The 14,479-nt window shown below is 50.0% G+C and overlaps 1 protein-coding gene across 1 annotated transcript; it reads left to right on the top strand.

Annotated features, from left to right (window-relative positions):
- The first annotated feature begins 1,036 nt into the window (after nucleotides 1-1,036).
- NKX2-2 (NK2 homeobox 2) lies at nucleotides 1,037-12,922 on the top strand. Its single transcript, XM_077933553.1, has 3 exons — nucleotides 1,037-1,366; nucleotides 10,255-10,962; nucleotides 12,251-12,922. The coding sequence occupies exons 2-3, from the start codon at nucleotides 10,635-10,637 to the stop codon at nucleotides 12,808-12,810; spliced, it is 888 nt and encodes a 295-aa protein (XP_077789679.1). The 5' UTR covers nucleotides 1,037-1,366; nucleotides 10,255-10,634; the 3' UTR covers nucleotides 12,811-12,922.
- Nucleotides 12,923-14,479: the final 1,557 nt, after the last annotated feature.

Genomic DNA, 14,479 nt, shown 5'->3' with positions numbered 1-14,479 from the left:
TGGAGTAGGGGCGTCTACATCGCTAAGGAACCAGGGACGTGACTAGTAATTCCGGGTTAATTAATACGGAGCACACAGAGGTGTGTTCCTGTAGGTGGAGTGCTAGTGTTCTTTTGCTCTCTTCGAGGTAGTAAATACGGAATGAAACGCGTCCTGTGAGACCTCATGTCATGCCTGAAGGAAAAGAGGAAAGGCGCAACCGTGAGCTGTAGCCAGGATTACCTCTTCAAGGCTTCCGCTATCAGCATCGAGCGAGTGGGAGAACGTGTGGACTCCTGCTGTCTGAGGTTAGGCACTGTGGAACCGAGGCGGCCACCGCCGCCTTCTCTCCGCGCAGCTCCTTTTCCACGGCGGGGGGGGGGGGCGGGAGCTGCAGCTGGAGCCACCGATGGAAAACCAGTCTTAATCTCTTGCAAAGCGCGCTATCAAAGCTTGAATCAGCATATCTAATGTAAACGAGCTTTCACACATAAATAACGTGCCACATCTGGCCCCTGGAGGTTTTATAGCGCCTTAGCTACCCAGCGATTTATGGGGAGGTGAGCTCGTTAAAAATAGAGGCGGCGGGGGTGGAATTTGGGCAGTGATCAGCGGGCAAGCCTGAAAAACCTCCAAGTTTAGGGGGTGGTTGCGCCAGAGAAGCGGGGAGGAGGCAGAGAAAGCCTGAAAGGGTCCCGCGGTAGTTGTGGTTCCTAGACCTTCAGATCCGGCGGGATCTGAGCGAGGGGCTGCGGCGGAGAAGGAGGGCGAGAGCGGGGCTGGACAGGTCTGGCGGCGCGGCGTGTAGGTCCATCTGCTCAGGAGCAGAGCCGTGGGGGAGGCAGATGAGAGAGAGCCATCCAGGAACAGTTGTGTTTGCGCTTCGCACCAATTTATTACCGATGAACATATGGCCAATATTTTGTCCCACGTCATAGAGCGGGAAGCAAAGCAAACAAGATCGCGTCGCTGAGGAGAGAGAGAGAGAGAGAGAGAGAGAGAGAGAGAGAGAGAGAGAGCGCAGGGGGGGGGGGGGCAGCTAACCCGGCTCGTCAAGAGCTGCTGGCTGATTTGAGACATTGTGAGGGAGCGCAGAGGGAGGAAGGAAGGAGTCCAGGCTTCTGGGGTGTCTATATAAAGCCCACCAGCAGCAGCCAGCCTCCGCTTGGACAAACACGCACACACGCACACACACAGTCACTCGCATCTGCATCCTCCTCGCGCGCGCGAGCCAGCCCGCGCTCCCAGCAGTTCCTCGCCTCGGCTGGCGGAGCCTTTCCTGACCTCCGCCTCGCCTCTCTCGCGCCCATCCAAGCCATCTCTCGCGCCCGGTTGGCCAGCCAGGCAGGGAAACCGCGGGCCAGAGGCGCGCACACCCCGCCACCAGGTGAGGCGCTCCGCTTTCTGGAAAGGAAGGGAGAGGGGAGGGGAGGCCTGTGCGCCGCGGCAGCTGCCCGAACGCAGCAAGTCCAGTCGGGACGGGGAGGACCGAGGTCCGGGGGTGTTTTGTGTGGAGCGGGGCGCGGGCAAGTCTGTTACCTGGCCGAACAACTTTGGCGCCGGAAAGTGAAGAGACCTGGGCTCGCCTCGGGGCCACGGAGGCGCTTCGCCTGGGGAGAAAAGTCAAGCGACCCTTTGAAGTGAAGTGGCCGCGGGGGGTCGCGTAAAGGCGGCTGTGGTTTGGAGGAAGGTGGGGGGGGGGGAGCCAAGGGCCATGCCCTCGCTTCGGGGCAGGTGGTGCTGCCGCCGCCTCTGAAGGAGCTGAGCCAGCGGAGAGCCTGGCTCGAAAGAAGCTCTTGGCTCCCTGGGGCTTCCTCACCTGGCCAAGGGAAGACCAGGTGCGAGGGGAGGGAGGGAGGGAGGGGCAAGAGGCGGCTTGCAGCCCGAAGGGAGATGCTCCGTCTGAGAGAAGAGAGAGTTTTCTCTAGCAGCCGGCTGGCCGCGAAGGGGAGAGCAGGCGCGCGCGGAGGAGAGCTCCCTCCTTTCTCCGCCCCTCCGGCAGAGTCTCGCGGGGAAGCAAGACCCACGTTTACCTGCCTGGGGTGCACGCGCCCCTGCGGACGGATGCGCGCGCCCTCCGCGCTGCTTCCTGACAAGTCTGGCCGCCGCTCAGCTCCCTGCCGTTTTCTCTGAGACCCCTTGGTACTCTATGCAGCAACGTTGAGCTCTATTGGTCGGTTTCGCCTGGCTTCTCTTAGGGAGCTGAGCGTAGGGATCCTTCCTGGCTGGGACAGACCGTCTGCTCCGGTCCCTTTCTCAAACGCAGATTATTTTACTAGGAACGAAAAAGGAACTGTTAGGGAAAAGGAGCGTGGGGAGAGACACTTCTCGAGGGAGTCAGCAGAGTTCGCCATAGTATCAGAAATAGTTGAGAATCAACCGGATGGGATCGGAGCTTGAAATCCGGCACTTAGTTGACTTTCTCCCGTTTCTTATTATTTGAAAGGAAACCTCGCCTTTCATTTCATTCATTTCTCCCGTTGAGGGGATGCATTTCGGTGCTGCAATGTGGTAATCCAAGAGTTCCCCATCTTTCAACTTTCGTTCGCTCGTGTGCTTGGTGTGATCATTATTTTCACATATGCCTACCTATTTGAGCTCACCTTAAGAGAACTCGTGAGAGTGTATAAATTGAATATCGCTCGTAAAATCGCTTCAAATATGAGTGAATTTTGAGTGACTGGCTTCCCCTGTCCCCCTACTCACCCGCATTCGAACTACATGTAGAGGACATACAAAGTTAATTCTGATAGCCTAGTGCTTTCAGTTCTGTGTTGCCTAAAGAACGAGAAATCTCTTCTATTCAAATTGTTCTTATCAAAAGCAAAGGGATGGATCTGTGCAGAGACAGCTCTGAAGGCAAGCTGACAATGTTTAATCTCATTGAGGCACGCTTAATCATTAGAGAGACGCGAACGAATAAAGCTGATTGGCTGGAGGGAAGGAAGCTTTTAGTTTACAAATAAAACCCTCATAATAGTCTGGAACCGAAAGGATGCCCGGAGGCTAGACTTAGCTTTTGCAGAAAATAATATTTACAGCGGAAAGACGAGTCCGATTTCTACAGCCCCCGTGGAATTATATGGTAACGCCAAGACTTATGTTGGTTGCTTATGTAGTTGGTGGAACAACTTAATTTATTATATTATATTAGATTATTTGGGTATTTCTGTGAAAACCTCATTAAAGTCGCTTTATCAAAGTCCTAACACGTGCCCTCTGGCTTTCTCTCAGCCCGTAAATAACCGATTAGCCTGCAGGAAAGAAAAATCCATGACGTCTATTACAATTTATGACCTTGGGAGATTTTCCGAAAGAATTGGGGAAAGCTTGTTATCAAAGCGAGGGCTGCAGGGGGCGAAAAATTCATAATAACCATCATAATAAAAAGCTCATTTAGATGTAGAGATCCTGAACACAATTTCTTTTTTCTTTTTTCTTTTTTCCTCTACTATGCGGATGACAAGGAACAGATTGCTTTTTCAGAGCGTTCGGGGGATAACCCATCCTGACAGTGTAGCGATTAGTGGCTCTTTTCCTCCCTTCCTAGAACTGTGGAAATATTTGTGTTGTTCTTCTAGTAAGGTGAAGGCAATTCCACCCCATTGACAGCTCAGAACTTTCTCAACCGGAGTTAAGCGAGCTTAATTGGTGGCTTATTCCAAAACCAGAAATTCCTCACTCCAGGAGTCTCCTCTGTACTACCAAAACAATTCCATCCAAGCTTTCTACTTTCAGAATATTTCTTTTAGAGTATACTACTTTTGCTATTGTTATCTTTTCTGACGTCAGTAGCTTTTGCACATTGCTTTTGGGCAAATAAAACCAGAAAAAATGCTTTTTCGTCAAGAGATAAATCTGGCCGTTTTAAAATGTTCGGACACGCGCACATCAGCAAAAGGACAGGGTGGTCTGCAGTCAAATGCAATTGTAAGTTGTCTACTTAGGGGTGGTTCTTGTGCCTTGCATTTGTCAAATGACGCTTTATTATCAGCTTCAAAAGATGGCACTCATTAATTACCAATCTCTCCCCCCAGCCCTGTCCCTACAATACACTTTTAAAACAAAGGCTTACGCGACTTCATTGTTTTCAGGGTGTGTTGCGGAAGTGAATCACTTGAAAACAATAATCATAAGTAGGTTGACTTACATATTACCTGTTATGTATATTTTCCTATTGATTTTAAGTATACCCTATCCTGACACTATACCCTATCCTGAGATAAAACACGCCATTCCCACAACCAAGGCTTTGTGTTTGCCTCCAACTAATCTTCACAAGAAGCGTTAAAGGTGTGGTGTGTTTTTGTCTGCACAGAGCGAATAAGAACATTTTGCTTGCACCTTTGCTCTAATCAAACAATAAACTAATCCACTTGAAGGCTGTTATCTGAGATGGGATTTTGTGATGGGTGAAAGATCAATCCTATATACTGTACAGTGCGCTCTCTTTCTCTCTGTCTTTCGGGCGCGCGCACGTGCACCCACAAAGAGGGAACTCCTTTTCCTCCTCCAGTCAAAGAAAAACAAATCAAGCCCAACAATCCTATGCCGCAAGATGAGTAGAAAGACCTTGAACTTTTTAATGGCTGAGAATGCTTCTGTCCACTAGCAGAAGAAGGGGAGACCAAGATAATGCCTTTCGCTCTTTAGCATCAAGGCCAAGAGGAGCCATAGGAGCCAACTCCTAGCGGCTGAGGTCCCTTCTGCCCCCCCCCCCATAAAATATTTGAGGGGACCATGGCCCACAAAGTTGGTGCACATTGCCATTGAAATGGTGTACGTTTGCCGCGTCATGGGCTCGATTATGTGGGGTGGGGCTTACCTTCCCCCCCCCCAATATTTTATTCACGTTGGCAGCCCTGGGGGGCGCATCTGGCTGCCTGCAGCATCTTTTCCCCACATCCTGCAGGGTGTGAGGCTTATTAGACTGCATAGTGACCCCTGGCTGGAATTTAACTGTAATCGTTGCAGAGACATATATACCAAACAGCATCACGTCGCTGTTGCTATAAATCTTGACTAGGAATTGATCCTAAAGTGCAGTGTTCATTGAGGACTAAACTTCAGGACCAACCACTTTAACAAATCGAATGGTATGTTATAAGTTTCGTGTCTTCAGATTCCTGGTTTTAAGAGCAAATACCTGCATTGCAAACCTTCGAGTCCTGCCTCCGAATTCACCGTAGTTCTCCCGCTGCTGAAGAACCTTGAGTTCTCCTGGCGGTGGGGCGGCTTCCTTCAGCAAGCCCTCCTTGAGCTGTAAGCCCTCGATGTTAGAAGTGCACAAGCAATTTACATGAGTGTGGTGGCTAAGAGGGCCTCTTTCCCTGCTCTTATGCCCTGCAAACTGTTGGCTCCCGTGTGTTGTTGCTGTTGCTGTTGTTTAAATCCCCTTTTCGGAAGCTGAATACTTCCTCTAAGCTGGAAGGGTGGTGAAGACCTCTGCAGAAATCAGTGAGCAGGCGGCTGCCTGGTGTTTGAGCTACCTGTAAAAGTAAACAGGTAAACACTTCCTCGCTCCTAGAGGGCACTTGTGCTGAAGTACAAGCACTTACGCTGTGTACACGCACCTCTCCTTTTCAGCCTCTTGTTCAATTGTTCAAATAACCCCCTCCATCCTTTAATTCCAGGGCTTAGGGTTCCGTAGTCTCTGGGTGGAGGAGCCTTCCAGGAGTCTCAAACTGATGGGCGGACAGAATCGCCACTCGATTCGCCCTGGGTCTCCAGAAGCCACAACCGCGGGTCTGCCCCACCTCCATTGCCAGATTTATTTGTATTGCTGTCGTTGAGGGAGGTTCAATAAGTGAGCGCTCATCTGAGGCACGCTATTCCCTAGGAGTTTTCTCGACTAGCGAACAACGAGACAATGCTACAACCAGATTTCAGCCCTCCGTAATATCTGCAGAGGCATTTCAAGAAGGTCCCAAGAGCCCCGGTTCATTGCATGCAGTTCTTCCTACGAATGTCGATTAATGTCATCATCACCCTGAACCACCCTGGCCAGTCCATTAGACCTCGCATACGAGGAACCGTGAAGGGAAACAGAACAAAACACGCGAATGTAGCCTGGAGAAGAATCTCCATATTCTGACGTTCCAGATCGGTTTCTCTGGCAGGTGTTTAAGAGCACCGCTTCTCAGCACAGACAGACAGGCAGGCAGGCTAAATGCCCTTCTGCATAACGCAAGCCAATAGCTTGGTTGGGACGCCAATCTGTGGGACAAACCAGCCCACGAGAAGAAGGAAGGCCTGGGCAACTGGCTGGTGGAAACGACCAAGCAGGGGGTCTGATGAGGGCCATTTACGGCCCACTAAAAGGAGGTCAGAGAAAAAGTCGAGGCCCCTTTTGAAAGGGAAGAATAATCTCTAGGAATATGAAGTCCTATTTCAGAAGGTCTAGCGGCCTTTCACCGTAGTGGCTAAAAATCTGTCGCACCCTCAGGACAAATCCAACCAGACCTGGGACGCCCTGGTCGTGGACGTCTTTTCTCTGCTTCGCCCCTAGCCTGCCTCCGTCTCTCCGAGTGGCTTTTCCCACCGGCGACAGACTGGGCAGAGATCTTTCTCTGCGACGCTGGCTGCATTTCACCCCTTTAGGCCGGAATGTAGCGTGTCCTCTCTCTCCTTACCAGACAGTAGACAGAAGTGGAAAGATAGGAGAGGAACCCCCCCCCCCGCGCGAAGTCCCCCAGGGCTGTGGCCCCCGCCCCCACCTCACGTTCCCTCTCCACTCGAAGGTTCCCGTGGGGCCGAGGGGAGAAAGAGAGAAGTTTTGGGGTGAAAATATTTAACAAAAAGGGGGGGGGTTTCCTTCCTACTAAGCGATTCCTTTGTTCTTGTGGGAACTCCGTATGTAAGGCAAACTTGTAAGTAAGTTCTATAGATTGATTTCGGAACGGGGAGGGCGAAGTGGTGCTGATGGGAATAGAAATTATGACTTATTGCAGGTCTTTTGTGTACAAAGGAGAATAGCTGGTCACAGTCCAGCTGTGTCGCTCAGTGTGTGTGTGTGTGTGTGTGTGTGTGTGTGTGTGTGTGTGTGCTTCTCAATGGCCTATTGTCATCGCCGTTCGAAGGGCGGCTGATTAATGTTCTGCGGGAGCCCTGATTTTCCCTTAGGAAAATATTTGCTTATCAGGTGGCCGGAGGGAGCGAATCTGCCCCGAGCCCATCACATGGGAAGCGTGTGCTCCAGAGTGTAACTCTGCCGGGAGGTCTTTATTGATACAATTCAACAAGTGAGACTTTTATCCGGGTTTTAAAGAAAACGCGCTGCCTTTTTGTTCGCTGTCCAGGCACGGCTAGGGTCCAGGTGGGCACTTCCACCCTCACCTAAAAGCAAGCACGAACAAGGACGACACAGGGCGGGAAAACCATTTCCCAACCGCAGGAAGGGCCCACAGGAGGAGGAGGAGGAGAGCAGCAGTAGGTCCTCTGTCTCCACCTCCTCACCTCTCTCCACCCCATCACAAGCTTTGTCTTCAAGAGAAGGGAACAGGAACTGGAGGGGAAGTTACAATATTTTGCTTGTCCTCGGTGGGGTTTGTTGCTGTTAACTGTGCTGCTAACATTTTTGAAAAATCTTGTTCTTTAACTGCGGGTCTTGCCGCCTTGGCCTGGATCCAAAGAGACGGGTACTCCCCACCCCCTTACGCCCGCCCAAACCTCAAAAAATTACATAACAACCCGGAAGAACAATGAAGGTTCCCCTCATCTCACCCAAGTAAAATTTATAATTCATGTCTTTACTACATTTGCTGCTTAATCCTTCCCTTCATAATCACTGGATTGCCTTGCTGCCTTAAATTACTTGAGTGCATTATCTCAAGTTAGCTCATGTGTTTTAAAATGCGAGGGGGTCACTTTATAGACACGTTTACTATTAACTTGAATAATTCCTGCATGCATGTCAAATGCCGGCTTTTCATCGCTTTCCCCCCTTCTCAGTATATGCAATAAAAAACTATGCGTATCATTTTAAAATTTAGTGCTTCCTTGAATCGACCCCCGCACACAGAGAGATACACGCACGCACATATACATAATGTGTATTTTTTATTTTTTAGTCGAGTAAAAGGAGAGGAGCTCGGTCGCATCCACATGAAGGGGCTTTCCTTAATATTGTGGCAAGATTCCGAAATGAATGAAGAGATAGTCCATTGAAAGACGTTGAATGCCATGACAACTAGGAACAACCTCAGATTTATTCCAAACAGTTAGAACACATTGAAAGAGGGCGTCAATCATGTATTATTTCGCCAGTGAAATAAATGCAAAACCTGGTCTAGGACAAAGGCTTCCAACAGAAGCCGGACATTTGTCTACATTTCGCCCATTGTCCGCAGCTTAGCAATCGGTTTGTATTTGTGTTTGCCCCGGTCCGACCACCCAGGATGCGCTCAGGGACTAGCTTTTTTATAAAAAAAAAACCCGAAACCGAACCATTGTCATCCACATCACATACTAGATGGGAGGCGGGGGGGGGGGATGGGACAGGGAGATATAAACTGATAAACCACCATTAATTGCTTCGGAAGGTCTTCGGGGATCGCCCACCTCACGCTCCAGCACAAACACACCCAGACCACCGCCTCCCAGTTTCCAAGTCCCAGTTCCAAGCGGTTGAGAAACTCTGACAACTATCGCATCTTGATCGTCTCCGCAAGTGTCAGGGGGCTTTGGGGAGAAGCGGTTTTTACTGGGTGGGGGGCAGTCCTGTTTGATTCCCCTTTTGAAAACCATCCTTCCCCCAAGCCGGCTTTGAAGACCCCAGGAGGATCCCATCCACCGAGTTCTGCTGTGCCCGAAATGTTGCCGTCCGCATCGCCGCCGCCCCCGCAACCCCACCCAGATTCCCTCGGAGATAAACAATGCTGCTGTATTCCGCCTCCAGCCGTAGAGCGAGGGACAGAGAGTTCACTCTTTAAAAGGAGGGGAGGGGGGAGAGTCCCAAGAAAAGGCTACGAGCCGTGAACCTCTGGGGACCAAACCAAGTGGGGGGGGGAAGGGGAGAACGGAGGGGGAGGGGAGAGTCAGCAGCGGGGGGGGGGAGTTTGGTTCAAGTGAAGACAGAAAATGCTGGGAATTTTCCCATCCACAAGGTTTATTGTCCTTTCAGTGTCCCTAAGATAGGCTATTTAATACTGTCTGAATAAGCAGAAGCATCGTATTCTGGGCACATACATGAGAGAATTTAGGTGCTATTTTAAAAGACGTAAAATTCATTGGTTTCCCTTTTTTAAAGAATGCCTTTGAAATGCGTGCTCAAGCGGGGGGGGGGGACGGTTCTCAAAAATTCCAGTTTAAAACAGAATTGGTTTTGTTTTTGTTTCTTTGTTTTTTAAAAAAGGCTAGCTCTGGCTTTTACAGCGGTATGCCTTGTTAAACGCACAAGTAATCTCTCCAGAAAACGGAAGAGTGAAATAAATTAGTCATGTGCAAATACAGTAAAAAAAGAAAACACCAAAAAATCGTTCGACTCTATCTAGGAGCTGAATTACCCTCTTTATTGCCAGTTTAGCTGATTTCGGAGCAAACTGGAATCAATTACTTGCTGTTTAATTTCTAGCACTCATCCTTAAGCCTCAACCAAAATATTGACCTAGGAGGTTTACATAAGTTGGGCTCTTGCCATCCCAACAACATCTTGTTTAGGTAACCACTTATTTGAATAGATTCCCCATGTCTGTCTTTTCTTTGCACTTTCTTCTTCTAAAAGTGGCGGATTTAGCTCAAGCCACTGTAAAACAGTCATTTTTCTAGCTTGCTTGGAAAGAAGGAAGACAGAGAGAGAGAGAGAGAGAGAGAGAGAAAGAGAGAGAGAGAGAGAGAGAGAGAGGCAGCTTTATGTCAGCAACGAGAATGGGAAATTAATGCAAAATCGGGTTAGAGATGGTAGTTATGGTTGTTGGGGGGGGGGTTAAAAAAAACAAAACCAGAGGCAATTTGTTAAAATGTACTTTCAAGTATGTGGAATATCTGGCTACTTGCAGCTCCTTTGTATGTAAATACTGTGGAGAAAAGGCCCTCCCCATCTTTGTAATTAATTGACACGTTTATACCACTCATCATGTGCTACAGCACCAATGGTGGAGGCTCGCTTCCCCCCTCCCAAAAAAACCCCGCAATTTCACATCTGCAAACACTGTCTTCATCCACTTGACTCCTAAGACCCGCCCACACGTGGCCAACCTTTTGCGTTTTTAATGCATTTCTCTCCCCCCCCCCTTCTCTCTCTCTCTGTCTCTCTCTCTCTCTCCCTCCTCTCGGCAGGTTCATGTGCGGAGACCAACCTTATATGGACTGCCCGTCTCAGCAATGGCTTGTTTTTTTCGAGGAGGCACCGTCAGCGCGCTGTGCTTAAAGCAGACCCTCAAGTAAAGGCACGTTGGCATTTTTCCTGGAGTTACAAAGTCTTGCGGAAGCCCCGCCAGTTGCCCCCCTTGTGCTCCGCGGCTCTTAGCAGCCAAGCCCGAAAAGCGCAGATATTAGATGCTGAAAGACCGCCGCTGATTTTTGCCCTCCTCCTCCCACCACCGCCACCCCTCCTCCGCCTCCTCCGCCGCTGCCACCGCGTCCCCTCTTTTATTCCAACCCAACACCCCCCACTTCCTTCTTCTCTCCCCCCCACCTTCCCCCCCCACAACCGGTGTATGTTTGGCGAAGCAAGAGGATTGACAATCTGGTCCTTCAAAGTTTCCTGCCTCAGATTTGCCCGGAATATGTCTCTGACCAACACAAAGACCGGCTTTTCTGTAAAGGACATCTTGGACTTGCCTGACACCAATGACGAAGACGGATCCATCGCGGAAGGGGGCGACGAAGAGGCGGAGGGGCCGGAACCCCCCAAAAAGCCCGGGGTTTTGGGGACAACCGCCTTGGACACTGTTCAGACGCTACCTCTGAAGAACCCCTTTTACGACAATACCGATAATCCCTACACGCGTTGGCTCGCCACCACCGAGAGCATCCAGTATTCCTGTAAGTAGCCAAACTTACACTGGGGACCCCTCTCTTTGTGAGTCTCTCGCCCTCGCCAGGAGCCCGGATGAGGCCGTGCGGCTTCTCCTCCGCTACTCTCCCCTCGCCAAAGTCCTCCTTTTGCTGTTGTGTGTCGTGCGTGTTTTAACTTCTTCTTGGAAGTGACGGGAACAAATGGGAGATCTGGGTTCTTTAATTACCTGAACCGAGTCAAAATAATGGCTTTCAATCCTTGTTTGAGAAAGAATAAAACTCCAGTCTGAAAAGATTTTAAAATGTGCCTTCCAAAATTCTCCCAGCCACCCAGCCGTGTTTCTTCACACACACACACACACACACACACACACACACACACACACACACACTCCCGTTTCCCCTGAATCCTTCTTTCTACTTCTCTAACCAACAGAGTATGCTTTGTGGGGAAATTTTGGATGGCTTTGCTTTAGACGTTTGTAAACCGTCCCATTGGCTGTGCTGGATCAAAGAATGGCTTGTTGAATTATCCTTTAAAAATCAATCCACGTAGCCCAGAAAGAAGTCCGTTTTGTTTGTTTGTTAAAGGAAGAGACCAAAGTCCAAACGTTGTAAAAAGCGGGGGCGGGGGGCTCCAGCGGGATATTCTCCTGCGCAAGACTGCATTAAAATGATTGGGAGCTACGCAAGACCGCTGTGGATTGCGCCAAGATTTTTATGGTGACCATGGTCTGTCTATATCTACAAATCCTTATCTCTTACTATTTCTGTACTGTGTTTCCTAACAGATTTATTAACATGGCATATATAGTCACCTTGTTTTGCCTCTGTGCTTTCTATTTGTGTTTGTAATTTTCCGAGAGGGAAAGAAGATTAAAACGCACAGTCGCCTATACCTGACATGGGGAAGGAGAATGTGTGGCTGTGACAAACACGCATCAGATAGAGATGTTTCCAACAACACACGCTTAATCCAAAGGGCTGTTAGGCACTTAGCTGTCACATATATGCAGAACTAAACTGGGGTTTCTCCGTTGCAATTTGTTGTACGTTTAGTCTTGGTGAACCTCCCTTTGGAGACCCAGAGGCTCATTTCTTATTGAGGATGAGGGTGGGCGTCCCAAAACGGGTTGCAAAGGACCCCCGTCACTTTCCTTTCTCCGGGTTGGAAAGTTGAGAAGGAGCAGCGCCCGGCGGGTCACCAAGAGGGTGAGGGGGGGGATCCTGCGATCCTGCCCGATCCTGCTCGCCTGTCTGCCTAGCCGGCCGGCCGGCTTTCTTCTGATCTGCTTCTTTTGTGACTTCCCCTCAGTGCACGGCTTGGCATCCAGCAACTCCCAACAGGACTCGGCGTCCAAATCTCCGGAGCCTTCGGCGGACGAGTCTCCGGACAACGACAAGGAAACTTCGAGCAACGGCGACTCCGGCAAGAAACGGAAACGGCGGGTGCTTTTCTCCAAGGCGCAGACTTACGAGCTGGAGAGGCGCTTCAGGCAGCAGCGGTACCTGTCGGCGCCGGAGCGGGAGCACCTGGCCAGCCTGATCCGCCTCACCCCGACGCAGGTGAAGATCTGGTTCCAGAACCATCGCTACAAGATGAAGCGGGCCCGGGCCGAGAAAGGTATGGAAGTGACTCCTCTCCCCTCCCCGCGCCGGGTAGCCGTGCCCGTCTTAGTCAGGGACGGCAAGCCGTGCCACACGCTCAAGGCACAGGACTTGGCTGCCGCCACCTTCCAGGCGGGGATCCCCTTTTCAGCCTACAGCGCCCAGTCTCTCCAGCACATGCAATACAATGCCCAGTACAGCTCGGCCAGCAACCCCCAGTACCCCTCAGCGCACCACTTGGTACAAGCCCAGCAGTGGACTTGGTGAACTCTCTCTAGAGCCACAGAGACTCCAAGGAGAAGGATTCCAAATCAGTCCGGCTGGGGGAGGAGGGTGCGCGCGCGCGCGCGTGTGGACGGGTCAAGACTGAGATTCCGAGGCTGGGGTGGGGAGGGGGTTTCCTTATTTGGGGGCGGGGGTCAGTTTTCATTATTTTGGTCGTTTTGTGCGCCATGTTTACAAGGGGGGGGGGAATACGCCGTTGCTAGTGGTCCTGTCTACCTACAACTACAGATTTTAAAAAAACAATAAAAAACGATTAAAAACTGAACGCTTTTGTGGTTTTTGTAAAGTATGTTTGTGTGCCGTAGAAGCTGTTGTCAGCTGTATATTAACCAAGGAGCGAGTAATTTAAAAATAGAACGTTATTTCTCATTTATGCAGAGATATTTATGGTCATGTATAAAATTCTGGCCACTATTAGCACTTCTACTTTTATTTTATTTAACGGTAAACCTATTTAGTGATTGTTGACATAAATTCAAGCCGGCCTTTATTTTTGGTTTGTTTCTGATTGGATAGGAAATTCCCTCCCCGTGGCAGGGGGGGGGAGGAGCGCGCGTGTATATATGTATGTATACACACATACGGAATGAAAAAGTATCCATATAAATATACATGTACAAATCCGAACAGAAAACTAGGAGATTTTGAGACTTTTATAAGAATTTTAATCAGACTGCTGTGTTTTGTTTTGTTTTAAATTCACATTAAACGGAACGCTTTTGTTGTGGTTAAACATTAAGTTAGCCTCTCTCGTTTTTCTTTTTCTTTTGTTAGTAACGCTGAAACAAACTCTGAGGAAGGGGCTCCTACTGGAAGACACAGCAGAGAGGGAAGCGGGTGGGTCTCCGGTTTGGATCCTGGAAGGGGCTGCGGGAGGAGGCCTAAGCGCCTTGCGAGCGAAGTTGGCCCGGGGCTTGTGCGCCGCAGCCGGAGGAGGACTCGGAGTTTTAGAACTCTTGAGGACGAGGACAGAGACAGGAACGGGGCCTCCCTCCCTCCCTCCCCACCCCCGGCCCAAACTTTCTTCAAGCTGAAGCTGAATATAATCTCGTCCTCTTTGCCTTCTGCCTGCTCAAGTTTATCTACTTGAGATACTAATAAGGAGATAAAGTGACGGGTGGAAATGAAAAATCAGCCTCCCCTCTGCCCCTCCCCCCCATCCTCCCGCAGCCTCATTTAAATGTAAGAGTGCTCCTTCAAGATGAGAAGCTTTTGATTCTAATAGCAATTCAATGGCGTTTACTTTCTCAGCTGCGTTGAGGTTGGTTACTTCGAAACTGGGAGTCCCGCCGCGAGGTTCCCTTCCGCGACTTCTCGCCAGGTCTTTGCGACTTTGGCGAGGAAGGCCAGTGCTCACACGTCCACGCAGACGGAACCGCGGGCTGCTTCAGGGTCTTCTTTTGGGGGGCATCTGAACCTCACTAAGGTGTGGTTTTTCTGCTCCCCTCCTGGGCAGGGAAAGACATTTTAGACATTTAGAGAGTGGGAATTGTTTGGAGCCGCTTAATGAGGTGAAGCGCGCCTGGTGGAGACGTTTTAAGACCCCAAAGACCTTCCTCTTAAGAGGAGACCGTGAGCACGTCCATTTCGTATCCGGAAGGAAGAAAGAGAGATGGGGACTTAATTCGGATCGGGTGGTGCTTGATACAAG

This window comes from Podarcis muralis, chromosome 8, assembly GCF_964188315.1.
Source record: "Podarcis muralis chromosome 8, rPodMur119.hap1.1, whole genome shotgun sequence".
NCBI lineage: Eukaryota > Metazoa > Chordata > Lepidosauria > Squamata > Lacertidae > Podarcis > Podarcis muralis.
The sequence above is the reverse complement of the archived record's forward strand: the minus strand, read 5'-3'. Positions and strand labels throughout refer to the sequence as shown.

Bases quoted from the DNA above. Each gene is read 5' to 3' on its own strand.
- NKX2-2 (XM_077933553.1), top strand. From the start codon at position 10,635: ATGTTTGGCGAAGCAAGAGGATTGACAATCTGGTCCTTCAAAGTTTCC. The intron at 10,963-12,250 runs GTAAGTAGCCAA...ACTTCCCCTCAG, and splicing joins CGAGAGCATCCAGTATTCCT to TGCACGGCTTGGCATCCAGC.